General features: G+C 48.5%; 1 protein-coding gene across 2 annotated transcripts; it reads left to right on the plus strand.

Annotated features, from left to right (window-relative positions):
• Positions 1–220: 220 nt before the first annotated feature.
• Positions 221–13,398, plus strand: LOC135805000 (hemicentin-2-like). 2 transcript variants are annotated; one of them, XM_065318987.1, is made up of 10 exons: positions 221–349; positions 465–626; positions 795–1,036; positions 2,370–2,535; positions 4,147–4,309; positions 5,200–5,366; positions 6,426–6,563; positions 7,898–7,946; positions 8,883–8,963; positions 12,405–13,398. In XM_065318987.1, the coding sequence occupies exons 2-9, from the start codon at positions 569–571 to the stop codon at positions 8,926–8,928; spliced, it is 1,029 nt and encodes a 342-aa protein (XP_065175059.1). In that variant the 5' UTR covers positions 221–349; positions 465–568; the 3' UTR covers positions 8,929–8,963; positions 12,405–13,398. The 2 variants fall into 2 exon arrangements, with proteins under 2 accessions (XP_065175059.1, XP_065175058.1); XM_065318986.1 differs by lacking the exon at positions 221–349 and having other exon boundaries at positions 375–626.
• Positions 13,399–14,597: the final 1,199 nt, after the last annotated feature.

Here is a 14,597-nt window from a genome sequence, read left to right on the forward strand (position 1 = left end):
AGCACATGTTCATAATGCAGCAAGTAGCAGGTGCTTCAACTCAAAAGTAATTACATTGTAGTTGACAAAAGTCACAAGCATGCACGAAGCAAGGCGTAGACCTACAATACATATCAAAAAGTACACTTTGTACAGTCATAAGTCGTAGGCTGTTTTGTACAAAACAGCCTACATACTAGTAACCAACCGTACTTCGTTGGCTACGCCTTCTGTAGGCCCTAGGCGCTAACGGCGCGGTCTAGACTAGGGAGTCGTCGGTCACGTCGCTAGCGCCCCGGCCCCTGGCCCTGCATGATCCCTGGCCTGGCGCCTGATCTGCACGCGCTCAGCTGATCGACTACCTTTTCTGGTACGACTCGGAGTCTACTGCCTACTGGCCTTTCTGTTCTGAGCAGGGAGTAGTACTACATGTACTCCCTGGTTCTGAGCAAGATCCGTATTTTCAATTTATTTTGGTTTGTCAGTGTGTGCAGTGCAGTGTAGAACGACGATTGGTGGATTTGTCCAGAACCATCAACTAATCTGATCTTCATTCCCCAGTCGTGGATTGTTGTGGAACTTGAATGCCATGTTGATGGTAAAGACCGTCTGTGTCCAGGTCTTGCTGGTCTGGACAATCCTAAATGGTAAGGTTGTCAAGCAGGTTGTCGAACAATTCACCATGATTTGGCAAGTGCTTCGCAATTCTTCTCAATCCTCATTTGCTGTCATTGCCGCTCGTGTGTATGTGTGTGTGTGTGTGCGTTTTCCGGTACATGCGGGTGACATTAATTTTTCCCTTGCACGCCCCGCAGTTGTCACTGCTCAGGATAGTGCCGTCTGCTCCATTTTGTCAGACGGGACTGATCTCAGTGCCGCGTTCAGCATCAGCACGGTGGCTGGCCAGCCAACAGCCAACAATGACAGTGATGTGATACAGAGGCCTGGCCAGCAGTTCACTTTCATTTGCCTAGTGACTGTCCCTGGCAGTGGTAGTACGGCACCTACCTTCCAGTGGTCGTGGAATAGCTCCGCGGTCGTACCAGCAACAGCCACAGTACGTCGTTGATAGTCGTTGACATTGCCTGCATAAGTAGTACCTGTGCTCAGCAGTAGGACCTGTGAGTAGCCGGCTCAGCAGCACGACGTATTAGTCTTGCTGTCCTACGCTCACTTCTAGGGACACAGCCAGTTAGGCAGAGCTGTTCAGAAGCATGTCTGGATAAGCCAGTTTGCATAGCTACATACATCCTAGCATTATGTTTTCACTTCAACAAGTCCAGCACTGCACCAGGCATTGTAACTTTACATTAGACTGCCATGTTGTAGTGAACAGTGCACTGCGTGTACAGTAGAGACTAGCGTCAGTGCCACTGGATAATGAAGGGAATTGGCAGACATGTGCTGTATAACTTAGTTGAAGGGGGGGGGGGGGGCAGGTGCTTACAGTCAATTTCGCTTATAACGACACTCGGTGGGGCGTCAAAAAGGTGTCCTTATTCGCGAAGTGTCGTTATACCCGAAGTCTCATTATAATTATGTATTACAGTGGGATGGGACTTTGCTCTGGGCATGGAAATTCTGTCGTTATTCGCGAATTGTCGTTATATCCGCAGTCGTTATTAGCGAAGTTGACTGTAGCTGGTCCCCCTGTTAAGGGGTGCACGGGCGCGTATGTGGAGGATCGCTGGTGCATGTTATTCATGGTCATTATGTGCATGCTGAACCTACAGGTCGAAATTTGTAAGGGGGGGGGTGCACGCAGGCGCGTGCGCTGGTGCCCTTCAAGGAGGGGTTCGGGGGGGGGGGGGCTCCCGCGTGAAAAGTTTCAAAAAAATGAAGCAAAATCCTTCATTTTGAGCGAAAAAAGGGGGGTTCCGGGCACCCAGGAACCTATACGGGGCACGCGCCTGTGCACGTGCCCCCTGCCCACGGGGCACGCGCCTGTGCACGTGCCCCCTGCCCCATGCGAGTGACTCGCCCGGGAGGATATGTGAAGTAGTAGTACTGGACATGTGGAAGACCTATGGACCAAAAATTAAAGCGGTGGTTTCCTGAAGCCGCATGTTCAAATCCCAACCTAGGTACCTGCTTTTTTGTTCTGGCAATTCACTCACTCACTTACTCACTTACTTACTCCTTGCCCAACTGACACACCCAGAGGAACATCTAGAGAAATCGCCAATACTAGTACTTTAACCACTGGCTATCATCAGTGAAATGTAGGAACGTTCGAGATTTCGTCAGCTGATTCTGTGGCGCTGTTCGTTGGACAAGGAGTGAGCAATACTGTAAATCAAAGTTGTTGTTGCTGTTGCTGCTGCTGTTGCTGCTGTTGTTGTTGTTGTTGTTGTTGTTGTTGTTGTTGTTGTTGTTGTTGTTCGCAATAGGCTTGCAGCAGCTCTATCACTAATTACTCATTGACCGTTGCAACAGGTAGTACGGACCAATGGAATGTGTCGTTGGTGCTGTGCGCCGCAATGCGTACAAATGCTGGTGCATACTCTCTTCGGCGTACTGGTGCAAGTGCCACAGTCCAGACGCTCACTCTTTATGGTAAGCCACAACCAATGTCTCTGAGTGTGCACATGAGTATGTACAGTACTCTTGCAAACGAGCGGTCTGTTCATGTACATGTAGTTGGTACATGCATTCCCATATCGTTACACCGTTCCTTCTTCACTTTGCCACATGTCCATGGTTGGCTCCTGCTTGATGTCTTATGGATAAAAAGTAGGAATAACACTGTAGTGAAAAGAAGAAGGACAAAATGTTACGAGTTATGACTAACTGTCCACCAACGCAACCAGATCTTATACGGTCAGCGAGTGCGACAAAATGGCACAAAACTGACAAGGAGTACTGAGACATTCGGCGACCTGACACCTAGCTCCAACACTTCCCCAAGGCGCAAACCAACGACCTTCCAACTTGGAATGCTCAGGTTTGGAAAGGTCCAAGAGGGGAAGGAAAGTGCAACGAAGAAGAGCACGAGCTATGCATCACAGCAACAAAGAATGCCGAAAGTTACTGGATGATGACGAAACTAGTAAGACTATTGGACATACCGGCCTTACTACAACTCGACGACGCAAAGCAACAGACCACCCAACTTGGGAGGCTCAAGTTTATGTAATAAACGTAGAAAGGGGAAGCCAAGCGAAGACGAATTGTGACAAACCGAAACGTCAACATCCTACTGAACTCCACTATCATGTATGATGGACTAGTCATGTACAATAACAAGTAGTTCCACACGACGTACGTTTCACCGTATAGGTCATGACGGCTCATCAGGTGTGCAAAATGTAACTCGGATGGTGAGCCAATTAAATTATTGTGAAAGGAAGAAAGACAACATGTTACGAGTTATGACTAGCTGTCCACCAACGCAACCAGATCTTATGCAGTCAGCGAGTGCGACAAAATGGCACAAAACTGACAAGGAGTACTGAGACATTCGGCGACCTGACACCTAGCTCCAACACTTCTCCAAGGTGCAAACCAACAACCTTCTAACTTGGAAGGCTCAGGTTTGGAAAGGTCCAAGAGGGAAAGGAAAGCGCAACGAAGAAGAGCACGGGCTACGCATCACGGCAACAAAGAATGCCGAAAGTTGCTGGATGATGACGAAACTAGTAAGACTATTGGACATACCAGCCTTACTACAACTCGACAACGCAAAGCAACAGACCACCCACCCAACTTGGTTTTGTCCTTCTTCTTTTCACAATAATTTAATTGGCTCACCATCCGAGTTACAATAACATTGTAGAGCATCGTTCTTTGCAACAGCACCCAAGAACATTATTTCGTTATTCTAGGACGCGCACGGAAACACATCGCAACGCCTGTTCTGGCGAAGAAGCTGACTTGAGCGCACATTGTCGGGCCCATTGCAAGACCGTCGCCGTACGACTGTGAAGCGTTTCCCCAAACGCAAAATGAAGTATGAATGTGGCGCGGCTTTCGCTGTGGTGAAAGTTGACTGTGATTTCATGCACAGATTGTGAGACGAGCTTCATGTTTCCTTGTCTTTTATTGTGATTATGTTCTTGTTCTAGTTGGCTGTGGTAGATTGACCAGCGGGGAGGGTTGACCGAGGTGTAAGAACTGACCGTCTTATCTTTTGATGTGCCTGTTGCTTATGTGTAATTCTGTCTGCAGCACCTATTGAGTTTAGCACAGCTCCAGGGAACACCGATATCGACAAGGGCAAGTCGGTGACACTGCGCTGTGTAGCCAGTGGCTACCCACGGCCAAGCATCGACTGGCGCCGAGGCGGTCAATCAGTGGCCAATTTGGACAGCCGCTTTTCCGTCTCCAGCAGGTTTGTGCAAAGTCCAGGACGTGTTCCGTGTGTAGCCAAGACCAGTTGTATAAAGCTGTGCGTAGAGTCTCCCACCCGTTCACAGGTACAGCATTGAATGATTGTGCAGGTACGGCACGTGCACACAAGAAATGCAACATACTCGCTTCCTTTACCATGAAGTGTACACAGTGGACTGACAGCACATATGCAGCGGGCAAGTCCGTGCTTGCACTGAAGCCCGGGACGACCAGGGCTCGGACTTCACCTACCTTCATTGTACTGCAAATAGTCCCTACCTTCACTGTTCTAAAAGTTGACCTGCTCCGGATGAGGAACAGTATCCATTCCCAATATTGCCACTCTAGTTGGACACTGTGAAAATATTTCAAAGCAGGGATGTGTGGAACACCATGGTCATCCACATATGCAAGGATAGAGATGTATTCGCTAGAGGCTGACTGGCTGGCAGACAGACAGACAGACACATGCACACACATATGCACAGAGAGAGAGACAGAGAGAGAGAGAGAGAGAGAGACAGAGAGAGACAGAGAGAGAGAGAGCACACACACACACACACACACACACACACACACACACACACACACACACACACACACACACACACACAAAGAGAAAGAGAGAGCCAAAGCACTTGAAGAACTGTGGGGCGAATCATTGCTAATGACTGGCTCACTCATGCACATCTTGCTGTAATGCTTCTTGCTTTGGTTCTAATTTTTGGCTTTAAACCCTCAGCTGTCATGAACATACAGTATGGAATGTTTACAGTGTGCAACACAGTATGCATTGGGTTCATATTGTCTTGTTGTTTGCTTATCCCCATCCACTGTCCCGTATGTACGTGTTCCCTATGCATTCCCTACGTGCATGCCATCTTGCCACAGCGAGCTCGCCGGCTCGCCGCTGAGAACGGTAGAGGCCACGTTCACGTTGACGGATGCACAGTACAAGGACCGCAGTGATGGCACATTTAGCTGTGAGGCGAGCAACAGGCGTAGTGCCGGAGACCTCTCCTCGGAATCACGCTCTGGCATCATTGTTCGTGTGCGAGGTAGGGGTTTTCTGCATCTACTGTAGAACTACTGCATGCCACTTACAAGTGGTTTTAGTCTCAAAATGAAAGACACTACCGTCAAAGCCCCTATTAACGCCCACCCAGTATAACGCCCGCTGCCCGTGTACACACCCAGGTGCCGATGTCCACACTTCTGTCCCATTTTCTAGCCCACCTCCGTGTAAACGCCCAAGGGCGAAAGCACAGGCCCACAATAGCGCCCGGGCCCAAAGTGACGCCCATGTTTTGGACCTTCACAAATGTTTCCGCCCAGGGCCGTATCACGAGCTTTACGGTACTTCAGTATTATGTCTATGCTACTAGATGATCACTGTGCCATGCAATGAACGTTTTTTTTTTGCACCACTGTCAATAGACTGGCATACTGCCCATAAGCAATTTTGTTGACTAGTATTGAGCGCGAATTTATTGTCTCATTTTCGGCATGTCTTGAACTACCTGTAGTACATGCAATTGCTGCAGTAGGCCATGCAAGTGCTGCAGCAGGCCATGTTATCAGCTTGATATGGCACCGGGCCTTGGACACAGTACAGCAAATTACTGATCTCCTGCCAATCCCAATGGATGTAGGGTTGAGGACTTCGCGAAAAGGCAAACGAGAAATGCAAACAATCCCATGAACAACACAACACAACACAGTGGAGCAAGGCAAACTCAATGCAACTCTGTGTTTCAAGTTCAATGCAATCCTCAGGCAACATGATGGCGTATTCCTCTGTGCTCCAAGTCCTGTAGTTATAGGATTTAGCAGTTTATGAAATAGATAGTTATCTCACTGCAAGTCACATAGAATCATGTACGTACATGTATATTCTATGTTGGACTGTTATAGGAGTACATGTAGTAGGGCATAGAGTTCACTTCTAAACAAGATGGAGGACATGTAACTGCAAGTTAACTGTCGCGATGGGTTGGTTCAAACTTTGTTCGGATTCAATTTCGAACAGGAGTATTTGCTCAGACCATGCAGTGCTTTTCAGTTAAAGCAAAGAATCCTATTTAAAAAACAAGACTCCCGTTTTCCATTGTGTGTAGATCCTCTTGGAGCCCTTTGGCCTACTCTGGGCATAGTCGTGCAAGCTGTCATTCTGACCGTTGTACTCTTCTGTGACCAGAAGGTGAAGCAAGCAGCCAAGCTGGCCGGAGGGGTGGCCATGTCTGGCTCTGAAGTGGGTAAGTCATACTGGCAGCTGCTGATGGTAACTACATGTAGTAATCCGATCAGAGCCCGTCAGCCACCTTGCACCCTAACTCACCTTTAGAGGAACGCAAGATACAGGGATTGAAATGCTCGTACCTGGTGCTCCTCCGTAACGTTTGGTCCGTAACATCCTTCACTGTAACCCGTGTTGCCACTTCGTGTGCGTTGCTCTACAAGTCGTGTGCTTCTTTCTGTGTGCATAGCGCAAAGATCAGGTTTTTGCTGCGTGTTGTTAGAAATTTGATTTTCAGATTGCCATTATGGCATTGCCGAACGACTCAGTGTATAGTATATAATTAGTGTTCCCCAGACCCTCGATAAGTCTGCATATTACTCTCCAGCGTGACAGAACTTTAGTGATAGCTTGCATAGACCTCGGTCCTACCGGTAGGACCATCATACACAGACATGCTGCATGGCCATTGTTGTAACATTGGCCTAAACTTGACCCTAAACTGTTGCTCAGGGGCTAATGAAGGAGTCCACAAATTTTAGACGTGATCGCACAAAGCATAGTACGAAATTCCATGGTAACAGCAAATAGTAACCATGGAAACGGTGTATGGAATTATGCACTCCACTGCCTTGGTACATGGTAGACTAATAAAAACATTAGTACCTCACCACGATTGATGTGCCATGGTCAAAATTCACTTTGGACAGAGTTGCTAGCTCTCCGACAGGAGTATGTGCGGCCATTTTGACAATTGATAAAATTGCGCGTATGCAATGCACTGGACATAGTCTTGCATTTTGCGCCATTACTTTGCCTGACAAAGACCTCATCTCAACAATTGTTTCAAGAAATTTCTCAACCAAAAGCACTTTTGCAGCGCGATTTCTTGGGTCCTACCGGTAGGACGGCATGCAAGCTATCATTAGACGCATGCTTTAAGGATGGCGCATGTACCATCCTGGAATCATTTAGCAGGGATAGTTATTCCACAAGCCATAGTATGACCCATAGCACGTAATTGCCAATTTCCAATCCAAGGCGAGGGCATGTGAAAGCCAACCGTGGCTGAAAATCATGACTCAGAGTTAGGGGTGAAAGTTTGCAGTGAAATCCCGAGTTTGACTACTCTGGTCTTCTCCAATATCTTGAGTAACTTATTCTTCGCTTGCTACAAATCGCATAAAAAAAGCCTGAATATCATATCATGACCCGATACAAGCCCCGATTGAACAGACTGGTTAGAGTTTGTTGATTCGTGGGCCGCCTGGGTTCTCTGTGTATCGTCTGAGATGTACGGTGACCTGCTGGAGCTCGTATCATGCCTTTCTGTGTGCCCGCTTTATCTCGCAGACCTGGACGTCATTCTAGGCCGCAAAGACAACATCATGTCTGACGAAAGGTATGCAAAGAAATGACACTTCCTCAAACGATTGTGCCCACCTGTGACCCACACCTGGTGCTGTGCAACGCTTTGTGCTGCATTTATTGACGTTGACCAACCAGCGTGTACGACAATTGTACTTGTAGTCGGTGATCCGTTATTCATGAAACACGCGCGCGCAAACACACACACATACTCACACACACACACACACACACACATACTCACACACACACACACACACACACACACACACACACATGCCCATGGTGCTAAGTTATAGGCTATTCATACTACGTTACAATACGCGTCACGTTTTGGAATACGACGTACTGGCAGACGTCGTTTTCATGCAGGTGCATTCACACAGACACGTACACGGTGCTCGTACAGCTGTGTGCACAGCTTCTTTTGGACACAAACTGCTGGGAACGACAGAACGAAACTCGGTACAGGGGTTTGGATACGTCGTCTATATTTTCGTATCAGTGGTACGATTTTCCCGCCACGTTCCATGTTGTCATGGCTATCCGGACGAGAACGTCACGTACACCACGTTTTGGGCGTAGTGTGAATGGCCCATTACATACTGAAGTTTCGCTGTGCCTGTGTTCATAATGAAAGCCACTTGGAAATTAGTTGACTTGTGATTGGCCATGTTATGTGCATGTAAGCTTCTCGATTTCATAGATCCTATACTCCTAGATTTAATGTAGTGCGCATCTGTGTTACACACACACACACACACGCGCACACACACACACATACACACACGCATGCATGCACACACACACACACACACACACACACTCGCCATCTGCTGGAGTGGAGTATTGTTCGGATGCACTGCTTTGTGTGCTGTATTCTCCAACAAACATGATATTACGGAGGCGGTTGCTGTTGATTGATGGGTAAACTAAGTCGGTGGTTCTGATCTTGTACAATGCGCTGCAGGCAACAAGCGGAAAGCACTGCAATGACCATCGACTCTGCTCCCTAAGTTTCTCATTCGCTGCAGAGTGCGGACGAGCAGTGGTGAGTAGTTTTAGCAGCTTGTGTATTACATCATGCACTTCAAGGTACACGTCCAGACCAGATAATGGGTCCTGGGTGTGAACGTGCATACATGCACATGCACACAGGCTGTACAGTGGTGCAAAAAATCACGCTTCGCTTCTTTAGATTCAGTTAGGGTGCGTTCCTATTTTCTCTAGCTTCTCGGAGAAATTTCTCCTGGAAGTCAAAGAAACTGGAATAGTTTAGGAACGGGTCTCGAAGAATTCGGAGATCTTTTCCACACGTGAAGCGCCAAAGGGGCCGCGATCTTGAGTGACACGAATGTAGCACGCACTGACCACTGTGCGTATGCAAAAGGGAATATCGTACACTCAAAGATCAACACGTGGCGTTTAGCAAAAATTCACATGCGCTGACGCCAACATGCGGGAATCAAAAAGTTTCAATCACCTCTGAAGTTTGGAGAGCTTTCGAGAGTCTCCTAAAATTCAGAGAGGATTTAAGAACGCACCCTAAGACCGAGTGTTCAGCAGGGGGATCATGATGTGATGCAACTCGACGTGGGCGCGGGCCGATCTGTGCAGCTCGTCCCCAAATCTTCCCACCGGCAACCCGCCAAACGACACATCTATGATCTTGCCACATGGGTGGAAGCGTTCACCACATACTCGAGGGTGCTGGCCGACGCCTCACCACAGCTGGCAGGTGATCTCTGGGCGTATCAGGCCATCATTGTCGATGCCAGCGTCCGGTTCCACAATGATGCCTGGCTGTCCTACGACCGCAAATTCCGTATGGCCAAGGCGTCCCTCCCTCACCGCTATTCCTGGTCCGTCATTGACCCGAACCTGTGGCAGTCCTGTCTCACGGGCCGCGGGCGGCCTCCGTGCCAGCGTTGCTCCATGGTCCATCCAAGTCAGCCCAGCAGCTGCCCCTTTCGTGGGGGGCTCCCAGCCCCAACAGCGCCTACGGGGAGCCAGTTCTCGCACCAGCCTGGCTTTGACGGCAAAGCCATCTGTCGTAATTTCAACTTCGGCAGCTGCTTGCTCTCCCCCTGCTCCAGAGCACACGTCTGCATCCAGTGCCGCGGCCGTCACCCCGCACGCCAATGCTCCAAGTCTGGTGACTCGACCAAGAAATAACTCTCACCCCAGTGGTGACGCTGCTTTACAGGTGCCCACTAGCACGCCTGTTCATGTTCAGCGCTTTATCAATCTTCCCTCTCCTCATCCAAATGCAGTATTTCGCTCTTATGGTTCACAAGGCATGCAGTATGGCTTTCGTATTGGCAGCTTTCGCCCCATTGCATCTTCTGTTATGTCTCCTAATCACTCTTCGGCTTGTGCTTGCCCTGCTGAGGTTACTACTCATCTGCTTACCTGTTGTGACCGCGGAGAAACTGCGGGCCCATTTGCATCTCCGCCATTCCCTCACATGCATATTTCTGGTTTGGGTGCTATCCCGAAGTCTAATGGCAAACTGCGTATCATCCACGACCTCTCGCCCCCTGTCGGCTCGAGTGTGAATGACGGTATATCTCGGGATGAATTCAGCCTGCAGTACGAAACTGTCGATACAGCTATCTCTCTGATCATGCAGGCAGGGTGTGGCGCTCTTTTGACAAAGGTCGACATCAGGAATGCATTCCGTCTCTGTCCTGTTGCCCCCTGTGACTGGCCCTTTCTGGGCATCTTCTGGCAGGGACAATTCTATCATGACAAAGTGCTACCATTTGGATTGCGTTCTGCACCATACATATTCAATAAATTCGCCACAGCAGTCCAGTTTATTCTCGAGGATGCATGCCACCTAAGCCAATTACTCCACTACCTGGACGACTTTCTGAACGTTAGTCCGCCCCACCTGCCCGTTGCGGACCATCATCGCTCACTTATCTTAGACATGCTCCGCTATTTGCAGATACCGGTGGCCTCTGAGAAAGTCGAAGGCCCATCCACATGTCTCACCTTCCTCGGCCTGGAGCTGGATTCGCTGACGTTTGAGATCCGGTTACCGTCCGCCAAACATGGGGCGTATCTCGGCAAAGTCAACGGCCTCCTTCAATCAGGCATGGCGTCCCGGCGCGAACTCGCCTCCGTGTTGGGCAATCTCTCGTTCGCGGCCCGCGCTATTCCTGTCGGTCGTACCTTCCTGAGGCGCCTGTACGACCTTGACCGTGCAACAAGCATCCTTCCAAAGCACAAGGTTCTCTCTGGCAATAGCACCGTCACTGCCAGCTCCTTCGCCCAGTTACCCTGTGGTGCCAACCAACTACTGCTGTGTCTGTGTGTGGGTCGTGTATGCCTCCGCGTACGGAGCATGCGTTAACTCAAGCATAATTCTATATGCCTCTACATACATGATTTTCCTGGTTCCTGCCACATGTGATTCATGGATATAATGCGTTGTGGACAATGCCTAATGCCGCATAATAGTACATGTAGCATATCCCTGGTTCTGGAGCCGCTTTGGACTGTACTCTGATTACTAAAGTCTTGACCTGTATGGCAGCATACCGTAAAAGTCCGTAAATAAGTACCTGCATGCCCAAAATCCCGTTAAACATACTGCCCGAAATATGTACCAATACGGTTCGCACATGCAGCACAAAGCATGTATCTGTACATGTACTTCGAAAGAAATGTATCTGCATGAAAAATGATGTCTCCGTTATGCACAAGTCAGATCAGAAAGTGAGTTCGTGCCCAAAAGTCAGTACCCGCCTGAAAGTTGGTACGGGTGTGACCACTAAATTCAAAAATATGTACGTACTGATTTACGAACTTTTACAGGAATGCTTTCTTCCTATCTTTTTTTTCATTACCACTAACCAGCTAAGGAACTAATTACATGTTACCACTTTGCCCACATCTGAAAGAAAAAGGGGTCCGATCGGAATGCGTTCCAAGTCAAGGTTCATGCCTAAGCACTCATCAGGTCATCAGGCTCTGATGATTGCTTAGGCATGGAGTATGTACAGCGGCTGAGCCTATTCCAATCACCCCCCCCCCCCCCTCTCTCTCTCTCTCTCTTTCATAATATGAAAAAGCTCTGTCCTTTGCGCATGGAGCACTTTTCAGGCAGTCTGCCAAACCGTTCTTTGTAATCACGTGGTCCGTGTTCGCAGCTTGTACAGTTGACCTTTGCTAGTGTCCAACCCTTTCAATTTGTCTAGATCATTTTTTTTGTTATCCAACATTTCCAACTTGCTTGCATCAAAGAAGAAAAAGGGCAAAGGCCGTATGTACATACCAGCCATTACTTTACCAGTGCACGTTTACCATATTTGCCCGATTATTAGTTGCGCACCCCCATTTCAAGGTTCCTGTCATATCGTTTCACTTGCACAGGAAGTCATGCGCGGTTGTAAATCACATCCCCTTTTAAAGTTAAAAGTGTGAAAAGGTGCAGCGGGGAGATACGCTATATGTGTGTTGCTTTTGTGTTTTCTCGCCACAGTTCTAATGGTGCACTGGGGTCTATATAACCTCCGATGAAGGATAGGTGGACAGCATCGGCACAAATCCCCGCAAACTGCGCAGTACAGTGATCATGATGCCGAGAATCTATTCATCTACTGGTCAGCACGCTTCCGTGCCGATCGGTTCCATGCTGTCTCGGCAGGACCGTCTCTGTACAGTGTGTGTGTGTGTGTGCGCGCTATCGTGCGAAACCTGCCAATATGCTGTAAAGCTTGTTTTGCCTGCTGGTCGACATTCCTCCCTGATGTTGTTCAGCATAGGCTGCAGTATATACCGGTACAGAATCCTAATCTTGGAAACGTTTAGATATTGTGTTCCTTCTTTCCAACACGCATGGGCGAGGGTTCTTTTCACAGTTATAGTACATGTTAGTGCCCACGTTGCCAGCCATGGCAGCTCTTTTTTTGGCACCAACTGTGTATAATTATTGGACTCCACTGAGTAGTGAACCTTGAGGCTCGGACCAAATACCTAGGTCCAGTAGTTTGCTAGGCCGTCGCTGCCATCATGCTGCACACCCACATCATACACTGGGTGGGCCGTACGGCATGTTGACTTGCGTTACCTGTACATAAGTTTAACGTTACTGCTGCTGCGGTGGTCACATTCTATCAGTGTGATCAAAGTGACTAGTACTCTCGCTGTGGTACTGTGTCCTTTCTGCATGGCTTGATGGCACCACCGCATGCTCTTATCTCGTTGTTGGCATTTCTTCGCCGCTCTTCTTCAGTAGAACTTGGCATGTATCATTGTAAATACGTTGAACACAGCGTGCTGTGCTACTGCAGTTTTTCAACTTCTTTTTGAAAATTTAAACTAACGGCTGTACTGTGTTTGGGGAACACTTATTGTAATGTAGAGGTTGTCTTCCTGCTGGCTGCATTCACTTCTCTTGCTTGTTCTTCTTTTCCTTCTCTCTGCTGTAACTGCAATCTGCCTTTATCACAATGTGTGACATTTTCGCAGGGTTAGGGTGTGATGTTGTCGCAGTGTGGAGGCCACCATCACGGTGTGTGCGCTTGTCATAGGGCTTGGGTGTGACATGACACGGTGTTGCAGTATGTCGGGGGGGGGGGGGGGGAGGGAGCGTAGTGTGTGTTGTGAGGCTGTCACAGGGCTGTAGTGTAGTGTGTGAGAGACCTGTGCTGGTTGTTGCAGCGCGAGGGAGGCGAGAGCATGATTATCTCCCCATAGGGATGATGATCAGTTACATGCAGCCAAGAGTCCATAATTATGGACTCTTGATGCAGCTGGTTACACACAAGTAATAGTTGTGCCCGGGCAGTCGTAAAGTATACAATGTCATGAAGTACTAAGTTCTAAGACGTAGAACTTACGCGTGTTCTACATCTCCCTAGAGGCTAGTCGTGCCACTCGTGCCCAGTCCAAGTAACAGGTACAGTCACACGCCGTCCCTCCCGACGTGATGCAGGAGCTTGGCAATCCCCATGGTAGCAAACAGGGAGTAGTATAAGTATTGTACTACTCTCTGGTGGCAAAGTCTACCGAGGCAGAGCATCAGGCATCAGTTGTGATCACGACGCCAATAGTGAGTACTACTTGTAGTATGCTCGACGATCACACAAACGAGAGCGATCAGGGATCAGCCACAACCTAAACTCGCAAGGCGTCTTGAATATCTGTACCGGAGCAGTGGCAGCCTCCACGGAGGGCGTGGCTACCGGTAATCATGTTGTTGAAGCCGTTGATGAGGCACGAGCTTTCGGCCGAAGGAAGCGCCAGGTCTCAAAGTCAGTGGGTAGCGTTACCGAGCACAGCAGACACAGCATGCTGTGGAGATCTTACCTCTCCAGCGGCAGCTGCTTGCAGTATCAGACGAAAAAAAGGTGTGTCAACTTCAAGCAAGTTGTCAACGATGTGGTTCACACCACAACCGTCCTGGCAAAACCGCACCCTGCTGAAGAAGTCGGACAGTCTACAGAGATGGGCTATGTGTTGTTTGTTTGTTTATTTAGAGTCGAAGAACAAACAGGCAAATTTGCCTACATGATATCGACTAAAAATGAAAATAAAGTATAAAAGGTCAGTGAAGGTAATGATACTGAGTAGAGTGGGTAATGAAGGTAATGATACTGAGTAGAGTGGGTAATGAAGTATTAAAAGCCAGTTAGGCCAGTAACGGAAATGATAATACAGCTATGTCACGTAT

The sequence above is a fragment of the Sycon ciliatum genome, chromosome 1 (assembly GCF_964019385.1).
Source record: "Sycon ciliatum chromosome 1, ocSycCili1.1, whole genome shotgun sequence".
Lineage (NCBI taxonomy): Eukaryota > Metazoa > Porifera > Calcarea > Leucosolenida > Sycettidae > Sycon > Sycon ciliatum.